General features: G+C 47.7%; 2 protein-coding genes across 10 annotated transcripts; both read left to right on the top strand.

Annotated features, from left to right (window-relative positions):
- The first annotated feature begins 336 nt into the window (after nucleotides 1-336).
- On the top strand, nucleotides 337-7,138 carry mbd1b (methyl-CpG binding domain protein 1b). 7 transcript variants are annotated; one of them, XM_057030762.1, is made up of 17 exons: nucleotides 396-1,112; nucleotides 1,482-1,996; nucleotides 2,189-2,326; nucleotides 2,485-2,623; nucleotides 2,825-3,069; nucleotides 3,158-3,240; nucleotides 3,343-3,386; nucleotides 4,064-4,204; nucleotides 4,281-4,358; nucleotides 4,475-4,495; nucleotides 4,571-4,663; nucleotides 4,853-5,014; nucleotides 5,115-5,294; nucleotides 5,380-5,451; nucleotides 5,531-5,611; nucleotides 5,754-5,846; nucleotides 6,138-7,138. In XM_057030762.1, the coding sequence occupies exons 2-17, from the start codon at nucleotides 1,629-1,631 to the stop codon at nucleotides 6,609-6,611; spliced, it is 2,412 nt and encodes an 803-aa protein (XP_056886742.1). In that variant the 5' UTR covers nucleotides 396-1,112; nucleotides 1,482-1,628; the 3' UTR covers nucleotides 6,612-7,138. The 7 variants fall into 7 exon arrangements, with proteins under 7 accessions (XP_056886741.1, XP_056886740.1, XP_056886744.1 ...); XM_057030761.1 differs by having other exon boundaries at nucleotides 337-1,112; nucleotides 4,475-4,663; nucleotides 5,136-5,294; XM_057030760.1 differs by having other exon boundaries at nucleotides 348-1,112; nucleotides 3,346-3,386; nucleotides 4,475-4,663.
- Nucleotides 7,139-8,366: 1,228 nt separating this feature from the next.
- Nucleotides 8,367-20,985, top strand: ccdc120b (coiled-coil domain containing 120b). 3 transcript variants are annotated; one of them, XM_057030766.1, is made up of 11 exons: nucleotides 11,812-12,946; nucleotides 13,059-13,262; nucleotides 14,009-14,106; nucleotides 14,976-15,106; nucleotides 15,549-15,650; nucleotides 15,729-15,849; nucleotides 15,926-15,985; nucleotides 16,739-16,892; nucleotides 16,977-17,078; nucleotides 17,396-18,415; nucleotides 18,570-20,985. In XM_057030766.1, exons 3-11 carry the CDS (start codon nucleotides 14,058-14,060, stop codon nucleotides 18,664-18,666), a joined length of 1,836 nt encoding a protein of 611 aa, XP_056886746.1. In that variant the 5' UTR covers nucleotides 11,812-12,946; nucleotides 13,059-13,262; nucleotides 14,009-14,057; the 3' UTR covers nucleotides 18,667-20,985. The 3 variants fall into 3 exon arrangements, with proteins under 3 accessions (XP_056886745.1, XP_056886748.1, XP_056886746.1); XM_057030765.1 differs by lacking the exons at nucleotides 11,812-12,946; nucleotides 13,059-13,262 and adding an exon at nucleotides 8,367-8,774; XM_057030768.1 differs by lacking the exons at nucleotides 11,812-12,946; nucleotides 13,059-13,262; nucleotides 16,977-17,078 and adding an exon at nucleotides 8,370-8,774.
- The last annotated feature ends 26 nt before the right edge of the window (nucleotides 20,986-21,011 follow it).

Here is a 21,011-nt window from a genome sequence, read left to right as displayed (position 1 = left end):
GCTACTTTATCATAATTTAGGCTTTTCTATACGGTTAAACAGGACAACAGCCGACAGAATTCATCTTACCTGAAAGGTGACGCTGCTCAGGTAGAATCCTGACATCTAGCGGCGGCGATGCGAATTGCAACACCACCGTTCTTCCCTTTTGGCGACCACAAATTTGCTAAAATTGTTTTTTTTTCTTTAAGTATATGTATTTTTATAATGGTATATTTATTTTTATTCTGCAAAAGTGTTTTATTATATATTTTATGCTCAGCTGAAGCCATTTTAGCGGCCCTTTGGGCAGCTTATTCATTTCCAATAGATTACGATTGTGCCATGAGCCTGAAATTGACATTTGGGTCTTTTGAGAGCCGGTTCAGGATTTAACCAGTATAGCAATGGCCAGGAATACTGGGAGGACTTGTATAACAAGCAAGAAAAGTTGGCAGTGATTGTAGTATAAGATTTGACTATATGTGCAGTTTTCCTTCAGATTTTCCCCCTCAGGACTGAAGACACAATTGCAAGAACTCAGGTTTGGTGTGAAAACTGCCGTCAAGCTGCTCAGCAACGCAAAATTAGGAGCCTGTGCAAATATTAAATGAACCAGAAAGGAAAAATAAAAACCTTGATTCCCTGCGAGCCGCTGCAGCGCTGAACACCCGCGACTATTAAAATCGTTAAGACACAGTTATTGGCTTTAATGACTGCTTTATACCTAAAAAGGGCCGTATTTTGAGCCACCCTATACGCACATGTTGGCAGCCCAACCTATAGGCGGGGTCAGAGTTTATTTTCATGCATTTTGTGTTTAGCCTTCCTTTGTCCAACCACTGCTTCCGTTAGCGCCTGTTGTTAGCTAGCTCCGTTTGCTGTCTTCCAAAGAGTCAAGTAGCTTCTCTTATTAGTAACAGACCAAAGCCAAGAAAGAAAAATCATTCCGTCGCTGTTTCTGTTTCCCATGTGAATGAATAGACAAACATTTTTACAGCGGCAATGATAAACAGAAAAAGAGTGATGGAATATTGATGTAGCATCCATGGTGGAAGGCTAACCGAGGCTATGGTTTCCACCCTCTGCAGAATCAATATTTATAATGTCATTTCTGCTTGTCTAAAGTACCGGTAAGTGTTGCCTAGCGTGACACCACGCTGCTTATGTTTGTTCTGAGGTCCTAGATCCGAAAAGTGTAAAAATGAGCTTCAGAACCAGAACCGCTTCCAGCTGTTGAGTTTGCTAGTGTTGCTAACACGATACTTATGCACATGCTGTCCTCTTCCTTAAACTTACCGTTAAGATCAGTAAAACCAAACACGATAAAGGTGATTTAAGGTTGCATGTGTTAACACGCTGGGATGTGTGCACGACACATGCACGCACATATGACTAAACGGGCCGCTAATGCTAACGTAGGTAACACGGTTTCGACCACTAAACAGTAAGTTGTGTTGTTAGTTTTGGACATGTTTTATTTCATCCTCTTTGTATTTAAGGGAACTGGTAATTGCAGTTCATCAGCCTTCAGGCCGGAGCAGAAGTGCGTGATGCATCTGATGACCCTTTTAAATGGGATGCGAGGTGCCATTTAGAGCATCTGTGGCTTGTTTCCAGAAAAAACACCTTGGTCCGTTTGTGCATCAATGAGCCAAGAACCTGAGAGTCCTGTTCCTTCCAAGGAACCTGAGGAAGATTTGGGAGAAATCACAGATGAGGACAACACTGAGGATGGATCCACTTCAGAGGAAGCAGCTCAGGATCCAATGGAACCCTCACAACCTAAAACGGAACGCCCCAATTCAGTCGCGGTCCGGGAAATTCTGGGAGAGGAAATGGAGGACTCAAAGGCCGCGTTCGACGAGGCCCCCGTTGATTGGTTCGAGCCTCTGGAGGAGGACGAGGAGTTTGACGGCATTGGCAAGAAGGATCCAGAAGAGGAAAGTGTGGCAGGAGAAAGTGAACGGAGCGAGAGCGTGTACGGCAGCGAGAAGGCCTACAAGAAGGTCTTTCAGTAGGTTCACACTACAGCCGCGTAAGATGATGCAAGGCGGAGATGTCGGGGTCGTGTGATTGTTTTAGTCTTTGTCCGTCTCGAGGCTGAAATTCTCTTATCCAATAATAAGCAGCTCTGCTTTTCCGCTGTGATTTCAGTATTGACGAGATCTCATGAGATTTTTCCCCCCTTTTTCTCATTTGAATTCAGCCGCGTTCCCCGCCGTCGGCGCTCACATCCGGACGAAGGATGGGTCGAGTGGCCCGTGCTTGGAGAGGGCTGGAAACGGAAGGAAGTTGTCCGGCGCTCGGGCTGCAGCATGGGGCAGAAAGACGTGTATTACATGGGGTAAATACGCGTCCGTGTGGGCAGGAAGCACCTTGTTCTGTATATCCTGTGGGACGGGCCAGTTCAGGAGGGATGCTGGGAAGCACCTGAGCACTGATGGACTCTGTGTGTGTGTGTGTGTGTGTGTGTGTGTGTGTGTGTGTGTTTGTCTTTTTCAGTCCCCACGGTGACCGTTTTAGAAGCAGAGTGGAGCTGGTGTCAGTTCTGAATGGAATCCTTGACCTGACGACGTTTGATTACAAGACGGGGCAGTTCTGGGACGGCAAAATACCACCCATAAGAAGCCGAACCAGAAAGGTATCGTTAACGTCATGATTATTAGACCGTTTGTCTTTGACGTGCAGAATAATTCAGACGTGATTTTGATTCATCATTCCGTTGCTTTAGCGTCCGATGTTGCGCAACAGCAACCCCTTTTTCCTTTCATGTCGCCCCCCTGAATGCAGAAAAAGGGGCAAACACACTGTAATCTCACACTTTTCTTCATCTTCCCATCAGAGGAAAGCGCGGGAGCGTTCCTCCTCAGAGTCCAGCTGGATGGAGCGAGACGAAGGCGCCGACACCCCCGACTCCCTCCACACACTCACTCCCAGCCTGGGAGCCAAAAACCACTGCAACCAGGACTCCAGCCACCGCTATCCACCCGCAGAAGATAAAATTAAACTTCCTCTTTTCTCGCAATCGTCCAGACGGATGCCTGTCCCCTCAATTAATGGAGAAATTGGGTCAGAGGACAAAACCCTGTGAGTCTATTGTTATTACGCTTCAGACCTTATCGGCGACGCCCTCGGGGTGATTAAGGGAGGATTTGAGCCGTGTGTTTGTCTGCAGGGTCTGTGCCAAATGTGGCGTGTCCTTCACAGGAACCTGGTACGACAAGCAGAGGAAGCGGCCCTGCTGCCCGATGTGCTGGGGTATGTGGCGCTCTGCCTTTGCGTTGTTCTCAGAGAATCCGTGAATGAAAGGCCGGGCAGAGTGACGGCCACCTGTGACAGCTGTGCTATTTCCTCTTCCAGCAGCATCTAAGCATAAAGAGCATCCCATGATTCGCTTCAGAAAGGTAACGCCTTCCCCGTTTTTCGCTTTATTTTCGCACCCTCAACCACAATCGGCTCGGGTTCAGAACGTTCCCACGACACCGTTGACCCGAAGCAGGCGGGGTCCAGCTGTGGTGGGCTCAGGAACCCTGACGTGTTGTCAGAACCCCCTGAGATGTTCTCCAGTTGTCCGTAATATGACGTCTGACTGCACGATGCAGCTGTCACTGTCTGACCTACACACCCGAGAGGAGAACTGAAGACCAGCTCAGGGATTAAGGTTCCACAGAAACTCACCCTCCACCTCTGTAAACAGTGATGAAGATCAGCTGGGTCCTGCTCAGTTACCATTGAAACCGTCCTTGGATCATGTCTGAAGGTTCTCAGTCATCCAGGTCCTGGTGGTTCTCACCCAAGAGGCTTCAGCTCCAGCTGACTGTTGGGGAGTTCCAGGTTCTTCTCCTCTTCAGGAGCCAGGAACAGGGTGGCGGTCTGGAACATTCTCCCAACAGTCAGCTGGAACTGATGAAGCCTCTTGGGTGGGGGCCAAACGTCTTCATGGAACTCAAGGAGCCCATTAGTCACGCTTCACCTCCCGGAACGTTCCTAAATGATGCAGCTACTGTGCCTTTAAGGCTGGATGAGCGTGCAGACGCGTGCACGAACGGTGTCGTTGACTCTCACCTCTCCTCCCTCCCAGTGGATCCCGTGTGGTCAGTGCGTCGGCTGCCACAACACGGTGAACTGCGGGCAGTGCGCCAACTGCAAACACGGGACGCAGAGCCCCGAGTCCCGGAGACGTCTGTGTCGAAAACGCAAATGCATCTGTCCCGTTCGCAAGGTAGGCGGACGGACACCCGATCGCCACGTCCGGACGCTCCTCAGGCAGCTGAAGACTCTTTTAATTGATCCAACAGGGTTCTGGGAGCGGAAGTTTCCTCCAGCAGATGAGTTACGACAGTCCTGACCCAATTACTGATGGCGTGAGGTTAAAGGTGATTAAAACCGGGCTGTTTCATGAGAAACGTGCGCTGGATTCTCAGTGTCGCTCACTCCGCAGCAGCTTTGACTCATAAGACCTTCAAACTCTAACAAGCACTTTGTTTTACAGGCTGAAGTCACAGACCCGCAGGTACGTTCTGATATCCACCTCCAGCCGCTGCAGCCCGCCCTTCCCCCCTCTCACCGCCGATGTCTCCTCCTCCAGTACCCGAGTTTTAAAAGCAGCGACACGGAGAACCTCTCGCTCAGCCTGGACATGGACGACGAAGACGACGTGTCGACGGACGACGACGAGGACGTGAGTTTTCCTCCAGCCACCGATACGGACTCGGCGACGGCGCCGCGCCCCTCCTGGGTCACGGCCGCTGTGGCCTCTTCCTACATAGCTAACGGAATCTCATCCATTGTTCTTTTTTTTGACCTGTCAGAATTTGAAGTTCTACTATAAAATCAAATCAAATGATTTAGGATCTGTTCTTGTTTTTAGTGGCATAAGAAGCGAAAGCGGCGATCCTGTGGAGAATGTAAAGCCTGTCTATGCAGGAAAGACTGTGGCACATGTGATTTCTGCATAGACAAACCCAAATTCGGTGGTAGCAATAAGAAGCGACAGAAGTGCCGATTACGTCAGTGTCAGAGACAGGCAATGGTAGAACCCTACTCATTTCCATGAAGTCACTAGTTTATTTCATGCAGTAATTATATGAGAGAGATGGATTTTAAATGTTCCTGTGCTTATTATCTGGCAGAGACACTTGTTGCCTTTCCAGATGGGACAAGATGACTGCGAGCAGGACGGCGCGGCGCCGCCGGGCAGGCCGAGGCCTCACTACACCTACAGCCGCAAGTCGACATTCAAGAAAAATAAAGGGGCGGCTTCTGGTCTGGACCTGACTGACAATGAAGATGACAACAGCAACTCTAAAGTGGTGGGTTCCTGCCACGGTCTCCTGGCCTGCTGGAATGTCCAGGAATATTTAGCATTTGCTCCATGTGTTGGTGCTTGATTCTTAGATAAGTTGGAGCACGGAACCGGCTGGACCCCCCACTGAAACCGATGTGAGAAGCAAACAGTCGTCCAAAGAGGTCAGAATAGACTGTGAACGCGTTTGTGTTGTCATTTAAGGTCTCTTGGTGAAATGACAGCTTGATTTTACTCTTCCAGCTTGTGAATGATTTGGATTCTGGGCAGAAGAACGGATTACCCGAGAAGGACGTTAAAGTCAACCACCTCGACTCCGAGCTGGTATGTTTCTGTTAGTCAGGATCTCAGAAAACCTTCCCCATTCCCCGTGGATGGACTGTAAAGTTCTGTTGCTCAGCAGTTCTTGTGCGTTGGATTATATAATAGAAGTTGGAGTTTAAGCTTTAAAATGATATAATTCCAGGAGCACCTCAGCAGATGGGATGCAGAAAAATCCCACCCGGTCAGAGACAGTCCCAAGCATCCTGATGAAGATGAAAAGGAGGAATTCCCCAAAGTATGTTCCTTTAGTCTGACATTTCATCAGACACAAACACCCTCTAAGTTTAATTTCCCGCATATTTCAGTGACAAATCTGAAATAAACTGCTTGTTAAGACGGCAGATGTGTAAACCAGGATGAGAACTGCACTTTTAAGGAAAGCAAGCGGCCGTTTATCACCCTGGTTGGAACCTAATGTTGTGACAGTCTGGTTTGCTAACCTCAATATTGCAGAACAGGAAAAGCCTCATAGACGACTCTCGTTTTTCTCAGCATCTCTTTTCATCCCGGGTTTTGTTTTGCACAGATAACGGAAACCTTCAGTTTGGCGGACGTCCCAGCCGGGAGCGCCGCGGACGCAGAGAGCCAGCTCATGAAGCTGCTCCAGTCTCTACGCACCACCGTGCTGCCAATCCTTTGGTACGCCATAATGGTGCAAGGCCCACAGCTGCAGCTCATCCAGTGCTCCAAACGCTCCACCATGACTGACACTATAGTGATCATCGACCCGGGCTTCTACTATAAGATCACGGTCCAGAAGCAGCCGCTGCTCCCCACCCACCCGCTCTACGACCAGCACCCGGGACGCCTGACCTCGGCCGGCGAAGTCGTCAATCTGCTTTTAGCCCTGGAGAAGTATGTCGTGTGTCACGGACTTCCCCCTAAACAGAATTTTTATTACAAAGACCCCCTCATATTGGAGCGAGCGTCCACCTGCCACTTCTTAGTTAAAAAGAAAGAAGGCGTCTGTAGTAATTGTCAAGCGCTGCGAGGATTTTAAGGTTCTGTTGTGGTGTTTTCCCATTTTTGTCTTTTAAAAATTGAAATGACCCCCCCCTCATTTCTGGATTTACACATTTACCTCTGGACTAAGCTAGAGGGAATCCACATAGGCATTCCAGGAGCCGTGACAGAGTTCCTCCTCGGGTCTTTGGAAGCTCTGCTGGCGTTTTACAGCTCAGATCCCATCAGCCCTCCGTGTGGCCATGGAGGGGGGGGTTGAAGACCCTCCAGTCATTATTCCAGGTTAGAACGGCTGCTTATCCCCAGATTCATCTTCTCTCTGACCAAAAACACAAGTGAAATTGGCTCTCGGTCCTTTCGTAACCACCAATATTTGACCACAGTGCAGATCTGTTACACATGTGCAGTATATTTAAGTTTTTTTTTTGCTTTTTTTAGCAAAAGGAACAACATTCAATCAATATATTTCCTCAGAAAGTATTGCAGAAAATACGGATGCACAAATGTTTATAGTGTTTACCATTGTGGAGTTACATTATTAAAAAAAAGGAGTGTAATAAACAAGACTGTTTCAGATGGATTGTAGGTGATAAAACATTTAAACATGCTAAAGTCTCCCAACAGGCCCGGGCTGGTGTACGTAAATCACACTGGAATTTCAATTCAGTGTCGGAGGGAGAGACGCTGAATAAAGCATGAAGCTGAAAGGTCGGTCGGGATGATCCATGTGGCTCCGCGGAGGAGTTTGGAGGCTGTTCAGACAACAGCTGGTGCTTCAACAGTTGCAGCTTCAGACGCCTGCAGGAGGGAACTGCTGCAGCAAAGGAAATAAAGCCGATGAAGCTCCTTTCAACTTCAGCTGCTTTCAGGGAAAAAACCCAACCCTCCACTGTTGTTCTGGAATCCTGATCCCTCTATTGTTTACTGGTCGGGACCCATTAGCAGGATTTTCACTTCTAATGTGAGTTAGTGTGAAGAGGAGGTCAAAGATGGTGTCTTCAGCATGTTTCTCCCTTATTTTCTTCCTGTTACGCTTCTTTCTTGTCACAGAAAGGCCCCTCTATGAAACATGCTCATCCCTTCAATGATGTTTTTGTTGGAATCTTTGTCTTCACGTTTTACAGAAGTTAAAAGCAAACGTCCGTCCATCATGTGGAAACTAAAGAGTGGCGTAAATCTGCACTCCAACCAAATTGGTTCTCTGGAGTTCTGCTAAATTCAATAAGACCAGGAGAATCAGCCAGGGTGGGATGTCCTCAACGTAGAGTGACAAGTGTCCAGTTCAGTTTAGACTTTACGAGAGCGCGATGAAAGGAAATTAAATCAACATCTTGTAGGAGACTCCAAGGTCAGCTGTGATAAGGTCCTTGTATATGAGGAGAGAAAATTAAAGAAGATAAACAGGATTCACTCTGAGAAGGAAGCCTCCAGCAAGACAGGAGGAGGCTGAAACACAGAGAAATCTGCACAGAAATGATTTAAAGGTGGATTTTTCTGGAGCCGAAGTCCAAACACCGACCTGAGAAGAGTGGTTGGCCGGACTTGAAAAAGAACCCACATCTGATCCGCATGAAACCTGTCAGAGAAACGGGAGGAAAATTACAGTCTTCAGATGTCTGAGACCTGCAAAGGCAAAAAAAAAAGGCTTCTACATTTGAAAAAGCAGAACAATAAAGCCGTGTAAATGCTGTCACGTGTGCTAAGGAATCGGCAAACGTTTATTGGCACCATATAAATGGCTTTTAAAACAAGCCAAATCTCAGTTGCCTTCATTCGTCCTTAGGAACGCGGGCGGACGCGCGCCTGCACGCAGCCTAATTGGTTCTACTGGCGCACTTTATTGTGCGTTGGGAGCCACGCATGGTAACATCTGGGAGGGGCCTCGCTGCTGTGACCGTGTGGAGGCTCCTGGCTGTGGGGGTTTTCATCCGGTGGAGACGGGAAAGCTTTCTTCTCCGGGAGATCTTCAGGGATGCGCAGCGCCGTGACACTGCTGCTGCTGAGACCAGAGTCGGGACGCGAAGCCACCATGAAACAGGCGCCTCTCTCCGCCGATCGCAGATCTCGGAAGGCTTAATTGGCTGATATTTTCTCCCAGGGAGGATCTCGTCCTCTGCTGTCACACGGAAATGATTTTTCTCGTCTCGCTTTTGCGTCAGAGGACCATGGAAACCTCCGGAGGCATCGGTCATGCTCTCGGGTAAGAAGGGCTTCTGCTCCAAGATGTCCTCGTCCCGACTGGGCGTTTTAGTCAATAATACCCGTGGATGTGTTGCGTGCTCAGCAGCCAGGCTGTGGTTCTACATGCATTCATCATTTGAGACGCACCTGGGTCGTGTTTTGGCGTCTACAAATGTGTTTCATTATCAGCCGCAGCTGCCCGCCACGACCAGACCAGATGCAGATGCAGGATGGTTGTTGCAGATCCACAAGCCGGTTTAAACACATGCACGGACTCCCCGCTGCTTCTGCTGATCAACAGGCAAAGGCAATTATTCCAGCATGATCAGTTGACCACAGGCCGGGTTTGAATCAGGGGAAACTTGTCATTGCTCTGTGCATCTGGTCCCTTCGTTTCACCGTTCCCACATACGACTGCCGCCTGTTCTCATGCAGCAGCCTTAAGCCCCATTATTAACAGATTCCTGAACAAGCATGTGCGTCTGGATCTGAAAAAACTCTCCCAAACGCGTCGTTGGGGTCAGCCGGCGCCTTCGGGCTGATTCACGGCTTGTCCGCCTCTCTGTTTTCAGAGGATTTTCCACTTTGCTGCAAGCGTTTGGTTAAAGTGCTGATCCTCCTTATTTTTGGTTGTTGTGTTTGCACAGGCATTAATTCTGAGACCATTGGGCTGGTTGCAGACAGGTTTGATGTGGCTTTTTTTTGTGTGAGGGAAGCCAGGCCTTTCATGCTCCGATTCATCTTGTTCGGGGGGATTTTGACACATAATGGGTGTTTGTTTCCTTTAATTAAAGTCTCCCTGTGGGATTTCTGCTAGTGTGAGTGTTGCAGCTCAGTCAAACACTTTGAGTTGGATCCCGACTGGCACGTACACAACCATCCACACGGTAGCGGCGTGAGGTTCAGCAGCTGCTGGAAGGTTCAGGTGTTTCCGAGAAAGCCTTTTATTTAATGAAAATGCGCTCTCGGTTTCATCCAAATGGGTGAGTAGTGCATGAGCGTAGGGAGTCAAATCCCCAAAGTTATCAAGGAAATATGTCAGAGCAGCAGAGATAAAGCGGGGAATTCACCTACATTTCTTTCGTCAATGTCGGAGACTTTATCTACAGGATGTGTAGGTAATGACCGCTAAGTTAGCCTCCACACACCCTAATCTCCCCCCAGGATCCCCCCAAAATCAGACACAGGTGAGCCACAGTTTTAACAACTTTAGGGTGACGAATACTGTACAGGAATCCCTCCAGGTGTTGCAGGGCAAAGGGAAAATGCAAAGGTATAATCCCAGGAGAGGTTAGCCCTACATTCCATTCTTTATTACACCCCCACCCCCCCTTTAGTTTAGCAAAATCCAGGTGGATAGCAATCACCAAGATTACTTTATTTGAGCCCTGGTAGCTGTGTCAAAGGTGAGCGTCGAGGCCAGGGAGGAGGAAAATGACAGGATTGGTCACTCGTTGCTAAGCTGCCCTGCTGCATGCAGATAAGCGTGTTATAAAGTGGTATTTTTAGTATTTTTATGGATTTAGAGGACACATAGGAGGAGACAATAGTAGTGAGGGAGGGGCAGAGTCACAAGACCTCAGGTGGAGGTAGCTGAGGTAATCCTCTGATGTGCTTCCAAATTCGCCTCACATTTATTTTTACATCGAAAACATTTGGAATTTTCCTGACATTTTCTTGTGGTTAAATGCCAATGAGGAGCGTCCAAGTCCCCCCCCCCCCCGTAGGTGGACGTTAAATGGTGGGGGAGTACTTACAGCAAAAGTCACATCACAGGCCTCCTGCACATGAGTAACGGGAGGGTTCAAAGGCCGGACGGCTTCAGGAAGGGTTGCCATGGCGGCGGGAGTGATGACCTTGCAAAATGAGACATTGATTTCAAAGGCTCGCGTTCTGCAGCCGTTCCCGTCGTTGTGAGCGTGGCAGCAGTCTCGGGAATGCTGGAATCAGGCTGTGGCGGGAGCGGCGTGCTGGAAACCCGGCCCTGGTTACTACAGTACGCCTGCTGCAGCTGTGTCAACACCAACAGTCAACACGCCGGCTGGAGCGTCACCTGTCTGCAGCTCAGCTGCTCCACTGTCTGCTAAAGGAGTGTGTCCACAGACGTGGACTTGCAGGAGAATCACGCCCTGTCCTGATAATGGCTGTGACAGTAGTAGCATGTTTCTGGAACTCCTGGGCCAGATAAAAGCTGACAGCAGAGAGAGAGAGAGAGCGAGAGAGCATCTGTCTGTGTTTATCAAGGGATAAAGAGGCCTGATGTAAAACTGTTGCCTGTAGTAATTCAGCTCCGCCATGAACGTTGCAATCTAATATGTATGACTTCCAAGCCTGTGAGAGAGCCGTGCACTTCCTTGTGTGGACACAGTGGGTTTGGGTCTACCTTACAGGCTTCAGCGTTTAGCCCGCCGGACTTGAATATTAAAGCGCTCGCTGATTTGCATTCGTGTGATGCTGCGCGGGGGCAGCGCTCCCATCGCTCGGCTCATGTTTTAATCAACATGGCTCCCACCGTGCGACGTATCCACCCCACCCTCCTCAACACAAGCTAAGTCAACACGTGCTCGATGTGTTGCATTCGCATCTCTCGCCCTCATTTCTATGCCGAGCCCTCCTTTGATGCGGCTCTCCCCGTGACTGATTGTCGGCCGTCCCGCCATCGCTCCTGTGGGCTTCTCTGGAATGCCGTACGGCTACCGTACCTTTACCTCCGCACGCAGCTGCGCACCAGATGTTTGAGCAGTTGGTGCTTCGCTCCACCCGTCAGTAGTTTGGCCTGGAGGTGACCCGTTATTGTTGAAGGACTCACCTTTGTCTTGTGGTGCCCTATTGATTATTCTAACAATGTCATTTCAAAATAAAAGCCTATTTTAGGAAACTGAGGAGAGATACAAGTTCCGGGATGGATCCCAGCAGCCCATTTTGAGCCAGAGGCTTTTCCATGATATCTGATTTTTTTTTATTATAAATCATCTACTGCATTTTACAGTGAAGCAATAATATTTCTACCTGCTTTGTAGCTTCTGGTGGCGTGAACACATACATTATGGTATGTCTCCCAGGCTGAGGTCTGACTGACCGGATGAACACAGATGGGAGAGGTTTCAAGGGGCATCGTGCTGGATATTAAAAATAATTGATGATTCCAGTTGAGACACTGAAACTGTGCTGCCCTACACAGAAATGTGCACAGGAGAGTCATTAAGTAAATGCATTTGCGCTGCGTTTTTACAGCCCCTTTCAAGTCCACTGGCTCCTCCAAGCTCTTTATAACGCCTGTCACATTCGCCTCGTCACACATGTGTTCTCACACCCGTCGCCGGCCCTTCAGACGCCGTTTGGGAACGTTTGACACGTGCTCCGAAGCCTCCTTATATTTTCAATTCGAAAGAAGGATTTGTTAGGAAATGTTGAAGGAAGTCTGAGCCAAACTGCGAGTTTACCCAAATATTTCATTTTTTTGTCGTTGGAAAAGACGGGATTAGCGTGGGGGCGGAAAATTAAGCAAAACCTGTGCTTTTAAAGCGAAGGTCCCAGGACCTGAGAGAGGATGTCTCAGTTGGTTAGAGGAAATTCCAAATGGCCGCGTGTGAGAGCAGCGAAGGACGGTCTGGTTGGAAGAACAAATTGTGGGTCTAAACAAACTAAACCCCCCCTGAACTGAACTTTCTCTGAAGCTTTGTTCATCCTCTGCTGGTCATAAAGTTCAAGCGAGCCCCCGGCAGCAGAACAGCTGAGTGTTCAAGAGAACAAAAGTGCATTTTATTGGCAGTAAATTTCACCTTTTTCTCATTTGTGTTCTTTAAGTGTTACCTTCTCCTCTCCTGCCATAAATTATCGGCATAAATGAAACAGCAGCTAAACCAACGCGTCGGAGGCCTGGTGGCCTTTTCCTTCCGAATTCTGCTGCCCGGCAACCATCCAGATGAATCCAAAAACCTCAGAAAGTTCCCCTCAGTGGGTCTTCCTGCTCCTCCACGTTCGATTAGAGGGACATCGGATGATCGCAGCCCTGTTTTGTGAAGCTTCCCTCACGCGAGGTGCGTTTGTGTGAGCAGCGGTCGTAAATCTGCTCGTCGTTGTCAGTCAGCGGGAGGTCAAGCATGCCGGAGGTTTTCACTCAGCCCAGCGCAAACACGAGCTGTTGGTACAGTTTTCTGCGCAGGGGCAACCTCGGCAAAAGTATTCCAAGTATGTTGTCTCGTTCTTTGTAGTTTTTGACTGGAGATAACACAAAAACTCATTTTTCCTGATCTGGACCAGCTGCTCGTGTACTTAAACAACCCGTTCCCTTTTTTTACAGATAGATACAGAACGCCGCGCACGTATTCCTCAGACGATTCCTCTTATGCCTTCCGTCTCCATCTGCCTGAAGTGGGTGTCGAGATGCTTCTTTACGGCGGCGGCTTGCGAGCCGCGCTGAATGAGATGCATTTGGCAGAAATCGGCGTCTCTATTTCTGGATGTCAGATCTCCGTTGGGCTTTATGGGAGAGGCTTTGTTTGGGGTGAATCTCCATTGTGCACATGTGCACGTTACAGCATCATTTGACTCATCTGAACATTTTTCGTGGGGTGTGGAAGCAGAATTGAATAGCAGTCTAATTTAATTTCAGGTAAATTGGGATGTTTGTGCTTGGAGCAAAGAGAAAGTACAGAATATCTGCCTTTATTCCTTTTCCACTCTGCTTATTCCGTAACTTGTAGCGTCCCCGTGGCGCTTTCTTTCCCTACTGTATCTACTGAGACGTAACACACGTAGGGATTTGATTTCTCCCTCTTTGTTTCTGTTCATACATTATTAATGTTACCTCATTCTTCCTTTCCTTTCCATATTAATTGGCTGCTAATTGTATCTGAGAGCTAATTATAGAGGCTATTTCCACTTTGCGAAAGCCTTAAGGTGCACACGAACTTCTGTTCAGAAACTTTCTGATATGTGGAAGGAAGGCGCAGACAGTAGTTTGTTCCGTCCCGATGTTGCTTAGCTGATAAGCTGAATACATGTCTGACCTTGTATGGCTGTGTGAGCGGTTAGCAGTGAGCCAGCTTTGGCTAAGATGGTGTGGGACTAAAATCAGAAAAATAGTCCCTTACTACAAGTGGGGGCAAAATATAAACATTGAGAGCAGACGTCCAAACAGTAAGGATGTTAATTTAAATGTAAGATCCTCGACTACACAGTCCATGGGTATTGAGGGTGGTAATTAGAGAATTAAGTGTTTATCTTCTATTCTTTTTCCCCTTTCACCAGGTAAGGGTGTGGCTCGGCGCGCGTTGTGAAGTCCCTGGATTTATTGCACATGGAGGTCAAAGGACATGTGATCACATCCATGGGTTTGGGGGCTCCCGGTGAGTATTGACGACCTGCAGATTAAAGGCAGACACCGTTGAGTCTGGGCAAGCCTGAGGCGGCCTGAGAAGTCTGATGGCTTTTCCTCTTGTTTCTCCCCACACAGAAGAAAAACAAAAGTGTTTTTTCTCACGGGAACCACCAGCTGAAAAAGCAGCTTCAAGTGTGAAGGCCTTTTGTTAACGTACTGTCCCCGCAGCTGTCAGCTAGTTTTATCAGAACGCTGAGAGAACGGCCATGAGAGGACGTCAAATTTTAACAAGGAGGAATGTTGGAAAAGAAAACATTTGGAAACAGTCAAATGAATACGATATTAATAGTACAGTTCCCCTCCAGGTGAAGATTAAAGACTAACGTCAGTGAAAATATCAGATTAGGATCAGGACCCGATGAGCCTTAAATATTCAAACTGAGCTTTCCTGAGATCACATGTCTCATTTCATCATTTTTGCTCAGTTTTTCCTGCAACTTCCTGCTGTCGAGAGCTTCATCGACATTCACGTCGCTAAATTGATCCCACAAAACTACCAGCACGGTGCCCTCTAACGCTTTGAGATCCCATATCTGCTTTTTAGGAGGAAAAGACACATCATTTTGAGAGTTTACCTACCAATCAAAACTGAGGAAAGTGATATTTTATCTAAAAACGAAGCTCTTTTCTGCTATACTATTTATTTGCAAACGCTCACCTTTTTCTCCCGTGTTTTAATTTCCGTTGCTACGTTTTCACACACCGAGATGATATCAGGGTGGAATCAAGCATCCGACAACCCATCGTAATGAATTTTCGGGCTGCTTTCCTTTTCTCTGGAATGTGCGGGAACGAAACAAGATAACGTTCTAATTCGGTCTGTCTGATGCTGCGTAGATGTTCAAGACGGCCAGGACAGCAAGCAGCAGGCTGAGAGGATCGCAGCCCTGCAGGAGAGGAAGGAGGCCCTGGAGGCTCTGCTCCACAGCCGAGTGGGAGAGCTCAGACAAGTCTGTCTGCAGGAAGCCGTGAGTAACTCACCCCTCTGTAAAAAATGCTGTGTTTCCCTTAATTATATCGTCTGGAATCAAGCTGGGAATCACTGTTGTTTTCCTTTTGTTTGCCTCAGAAAAGTTGCATATTGAAGCTGGTGCAGCTCCAGCTTGTACAGCTGAAATCACTGCTTAATGACTGTTTATGTCTGTATTTTATTCTGGAGACGTTTGTATGGCTGCTTTGTTCCCGGCTTCAATAGTCTGAGATATCACCCACTGGTGCATCTTTCCTCCTTTCATGATGAGTTATGACAGAAGCTTTAGTTCTGCCACAGGAATTATAGGTTGTCAGCTGTTTAAAGGCTGACACTTGCAGTCAACTCTTAAGTGGTGTCATTTTATATAACACTTGGAGCTCACAGGCCAGTGAGGAAATAGATTTTAGCTCCTGAGCACTAATGAATGTCCTCTGCAGGAGTTGACCGGGAAGTTGCCGTGTTCCTTCCCCCTGGAGACGGGAGAGAAACCCCCGCTGGTGCAGCGCAGAGCTGGCCTGGCGCCCAACGCCAAGGCAGACGTACGCCGTTACCTTGAATGTCACGTTTTAACGGCGCGAGTGTGAAGTCGGGTGCTAACTGTGCGCTGACTCTTTTAGGATGAGGCTGCCCAACGGAAGCAGATGAAGGCCATTTTCAGCGGCGCTCTGTACCGACACTCTGAAAACGATCGCAATGTCCCGAACAACAAGAGGACGGTCCACCGAGGCTGTCACACAGGTACCATCGCAAACCTGCGGAAAAGTGACAAATGTGCACGTGGTGCATCACCCGGTTATGTTTTACTATCTTTCAGAGGACACTGTCATGTCAGAGAGCACGAGCTCCATGTCAGATTCAACGTCTCACGACAACGGTGAGTCGCCCAGACCCAAACTGCCTCCCAACGTTTGCCTTTGTCTCTGGCGTTTATCCGACATTTTCATATCGGTAATGAGCTTAACTGGTGCAGTAGCTGGCAGGCAGGAGGCGTCACATTCAAAATGCGTCACTCTCACTCAGAGTAGCGGGTGAGAAATTCATTTACGCCTCTGACGTAAGTGCTTTTCACCCTTGTTCCGCCGCTACCAAACACCAGCGGAGAGCTTTTCACTCATTTGAATCAGTGTGTGTGTGTGTGTGTGTGTGTGTGCGTGTGTGTGTGTGTGTGTGTGTGTGTGTGTGTGTGTGTGTGTGTGCTGCAGTTTTGTTCCATCAGCCGCATTTAAGCTGCAGAATGTCTCAGAGCATCTGTTGGCTTCTTGATTCTGTGATTTCTTCTCTGCAATGACAGAGTCCTCCGATAGAGTTGTTGCTTTTCTTTTTCTTTTTTTTAACATTATTCACTGTTTTTGCAACCTTAGTCACAACACTGGTGTTATTTTTTTAAACGGACAAGAATCCATTAATTATCCTAAACACTATCAGGCGATAGACGCTGAAAAACATGAAAAGGGAGCACCTAGTGGACACATTGCGTATTACATGTGATTTTGTCTAATCTCAAAGCCAAACACTCATCTTGAAATGAGAGCTAAAAACAACATTTAGCAAGCTTTTGGATGCCTTTGTGCGTTCCCCTTTTTCATATTCGAGACTGAATTTTAATGATCTTTTCTTTTCCATGAAGAGTCTTCCCCAAGCGTGGCTGCCGACCAGCGCTCTCTGTCCCAGCCCCGGCTCACCGTGGGCAGCCCCGACCACAGGATCAGCAGGAAGTTGTCTCCGGTCGAGATTTACTACGAGATGAGGACGCGCCGCAACTCCGTCACGAGCTCCGTCAGGTACCAGTTGACCTGGCCTTTATAGCTGTTAACCTGATGTTGATGCTGGACACAAACCTATACGATAACCTCTGCCTCTCGCAGCCCAACTCACTCTTTACCAAGAAGTGCGTCTAATGTTGAGGGTAGAAGCGTTCCGGCTACGCCGCTCTTGGCCCGAACTGCTCCAATGAGCGTTCACGTCAGGTAATCCTGCGATACGCCGCTGCTTCTGTCCGATGCAGCCCAGCTAGCGCCCCACTGCTCTGTCCGTGGGTGAGAACGGCTTAATGATTTAGAAAGCAAGCGCAGAGTCGGGGCTCTTGTGATGATTAGTGTCATATTTAGCTACCAGCACCAGCTTGAGCCCGTCATTTGGTCTTTACACATTAAACTGTTCCCCCGATTTAAGTGATTTTCTGTGAAATTGAATTTCATGGTTGTGATGCTTTGGACTTACTCTTCTTCATCCTCAGCGACTGCGAGTCCTCCTAATTTCTGTGCTTTGCTTTATTCTCTCACAGGTCAGATGCGCCAGGCGGGAATGGGTTTAAGCAGTGGTCTGGCAGCCTGGACGTGCCCTATGTGATTCCCCTGGCCCAGGAGGGCTCGTCTGACCTCCGCAGCTGCCCTTACAGCTCTCGGGCCAGGCGCAGTAACAGCTCCGAGGCTCTGCTGGATAGGTCGAGTCTCCCAGATGATCCCGTGCCCAGAAATGGGATGCCCTCCAGAGGGGGGCCCTATAAGAGCTCAGAGACACTGACCGACGGCAAGCTGAGACACATCCACATGGGCAGCCCAGAGAGGCATGCCGACGGTTCCGTGGAACAGGCCAAGATGCGTCTGTCCATGGGTGGCAGAGGAGCCGGTGCCGGCTACAATGAGCTGCTCATGGACTACATCTGGGGGAAGCAGCAGAGGATGCAGCAGCAATTGTACCAGTCCACCGGCAGGATCTGGCAAGACCTGTCCGCTCCCTGGTCCCCCGCTGTGGTTGTACCTCCTCATACCAATGGATTTTCTCATTCTCAGGTGCACCTCCCCAGTGCTGCACCTCCTTACAGCCCCATGGTCCTCCGAGGGTCGCAAGCTGAGCTGCGCAGGGTCAAAGTCACCAGAACCAAATCTTGTGGACCATTTATTCCCTTGCAGCAGCACAGCCAGGACACCATCCTGCTGTCGGCATACGAGTCTCCTGCCTCTGGCACCACCACATCCTCCATTCCCAACCTACACCCCTACCAAACAGACCTATCCGGCGCCCCCTTCAGCCGCAGACCCCCGCAGTACTCCCTCCCGACCCCGGAAGACTCTACGCGAAGCTTACACAAAGCCCTCGCTCTGGAGGGTTTGAGGGACTGGTACCTGAGGAACGCCTTGGGATATCCCACCACCCCAAAGGGTCACGAGGCGGGGATCTCTCGCCTCTCACACCCCCACCCGCTGGTGCACCAGGCCCAGTCGGTCCAAGGAGAAACCGCCAACCTCCACAGATCCCAGATTCCACAATCAGCCAGCTTCCACGGTCACCCGCTGCATGGAAGGTCAGTGAATTCAGTGTTTTATGGAACTGCGACCGTTTTTACGAGTTGCATTCCGAAATTACACAGATAACATGTAAACTTTGACCTTTGACCTTGCTTCATGCAGCTTGTTGTCTGTGAAGCTCGATTTATTTTTGCTTTGTCCCCTCGGCAGATCAATGGAGTTCTCACTCTATCAGGAGCCTCCCCATCCACAGATGCAAGAAGGAACCCCAGCAGAACCCAGTACTGACCCAGGAACCCTGGTCTGAAGCAGCAGAAATCACTCACACACACACACACACACACTCACACACACAACTGTAGCTTTACTCATTCTTTTACGTCGCTCTCTGACTGCAAGAGTGGATTTAAGTGCAACATTCTTCCCTGGCATCTTCAGCTCTGTGGTTTAGTCTTTTAATCCAGATTATTTGCTATTATGAGGGGTTTACAGAGATTATAACCTCATAAAATGGTGTCGTACTCAAACTCCATCCCGATAATATCGATTATTTTCTATTGACGCGTCACTGCTGCAGATCGTCGCACCAGATCACGGGTGTCCCCCCCCAAACCCGTTGGATCTCCTGAGCCCACACACACACACACACACACACATGTTGATTTAACGTGACCTCAGCAGCGAAACATGGCAACCTCAGCAGAAAGAGACTGGTATCACTAAGAAATTGTAGCCCTGGAACATGAAGATGCCTTTGTAGCTTCTGTGTGTTCTGACCTGTACACGATCTTTAGGCTTCCGCTGCGCTCATGTAAACGTGCACTCACACCAGTAACAATAATAGTCATGCTTCACTTGATGTATCGATCGTTCTGACCCAGCATAAGCAGTAAGCACCTTCCTTATAACCCTGACATCCCTGTTAAAACTTTTTTTTTTTTTTTTACCAGAACTGATTTGACTCTAAATAAATTTTGTATCTTCTCTGACATAAAGCTCATCAACCTTGTGCCATACAAAGATGACCTGTAGTGCACCAGTGTAGCAGACAGGAGTGCCTGGAAGTTTTAACGCCAAACTAATTAATAGTTCCAAATGTGATTTTAAATAATGTGAAAGCGAAACCCCTAATGAGACAGGCCGGGGGATATATTCTCATATGCTGTTATCATCAGCCAGTTTGGGATCTTGTTGTATCAGGATATGGCTAATGTTTTTTTTTTCCTGTCAAGGCTAAAGAATAAAGTCTCAAGAATATTGGAATCTCACAGAAACATGGTTAATATCTTGCCCGAAGCCCCTACCACAGAGAATGATGTCATAGCAGTAGTGGTTGTTTTTAGTGTGTTTTTGTAATTTGGCTCCTAAATGTAGCCGTTGCCGCGCCGACCTTGACCCTGAGGGCTGCTGTGAGACAGTGCTGTACGGCTGTAGCGCGACTGTGTGACATAGATTTATGTGCAGTATGCTGTGGAGGACTTGAGTGTCGTATGGAGCACTTTAAGAACATCTTAAGCCTTAATTCAACACAGAGATGAGGGGCAGTAGGAAGACTTTGACAGGGTTTATTTTTCCTAACATCTACTGAAGGTCTAACCAAGCGTGAGTCTGTATATAGTGTGGATTGAACTGGTGCATTTCATGCTTATATTTTACTCCTGTGCTAACAATATAATCTTTAATATTAGCTAGAGTAGCATCTAACCAGAGAACCCCCGCCTCCCTCCTCTCACCCCTGGGTGAGGACTTTCATTGGTGGTAAAGGGTGGAGACGGTGGTGTGAACGGAGGGCTGATGCAGTTTTCAATGATGGTGTGAGCAGGTCTCACATCTTTGCATTTGTTAATCAGAATTCCTGCTGGCTGATTTGTTTCTCTCTTTTTTTAAATATGTAAAAATTTCAACTCATTTCATGTTTGTGTTTTCATGTTTTAAAAGCAAAACTGCAGTTTTTTCTTTTTTTAAAAAGAGCTATGTATAATAATGAAATATATTTGTAATCAAGATCTTACTAGCTGCAATGTAGACTTAACTGAAGGTAGAACAATTAATAAAATTCTCAGTAAAACAGAAGGTATTTGTCTCGTGTAAACAGGTATGTTTCTGGTTTCATGTAAGCCATTTTGGGGCTTTATTTGAATGTAAATCTTTATGTTGTCATAAGTGAGGTTCTGTCTCTTTGTTCTAAAACTGTAGCACACTCACTGTTTCAGGTTTCTGCCATCAGCTGATGCGAAATCAAAGACCAAACTTCTGTGCACGTGGGGGCCATAAATGTATTTTTCATATACACTAATGTACTCTGTAAGCAGAAAAACAAATGATATAAATTTAGCTGAAAAACAAACTATATTATATTTATGAAGCTATAATATTTTGTAGCTATCTAAACGTAGCTCGATCTCATCCGTGCGGGGATTGGTACTGTGTTAAAAAACAAAGCATTTTATTCAGCAGTGTGTTGTGATGACATTTGATTATTACATTATTTTTTAAATATTTAAGTGCAGCTGTTTTCTCTATCATTCTCTCTTTATAACCAGGCCTATACGTTGTAGGCTTGTCCCATACTGTATGTATGAGGTCTCGCATTCATTCTACTAAATAAAGTGTCATGTTGAAGTCAGCGTGTTTGTTTATTCTGTTTTTTCA

The sequence above is a fragment of the Takifugu flavidus genome, chromosome 4 (genome assembly GCF_003711565.1).
Source record: "Takifugu flavidus isolate HTHZ2018 chromosome 4, ASM371156v2, whole genome shotgun sequence".
Taxonomy (NCBI): Eukaryota; Metazoa; Chordata; class Actinopteri; order Tetraodontiformes; family Tetraodontidae; genus Takifugu; species Takifugu flavidus.
Note: the sequence above shows the minus strand (reverse complement) of the source record. Positions and strands in the feature narration are given on the sequence as shown.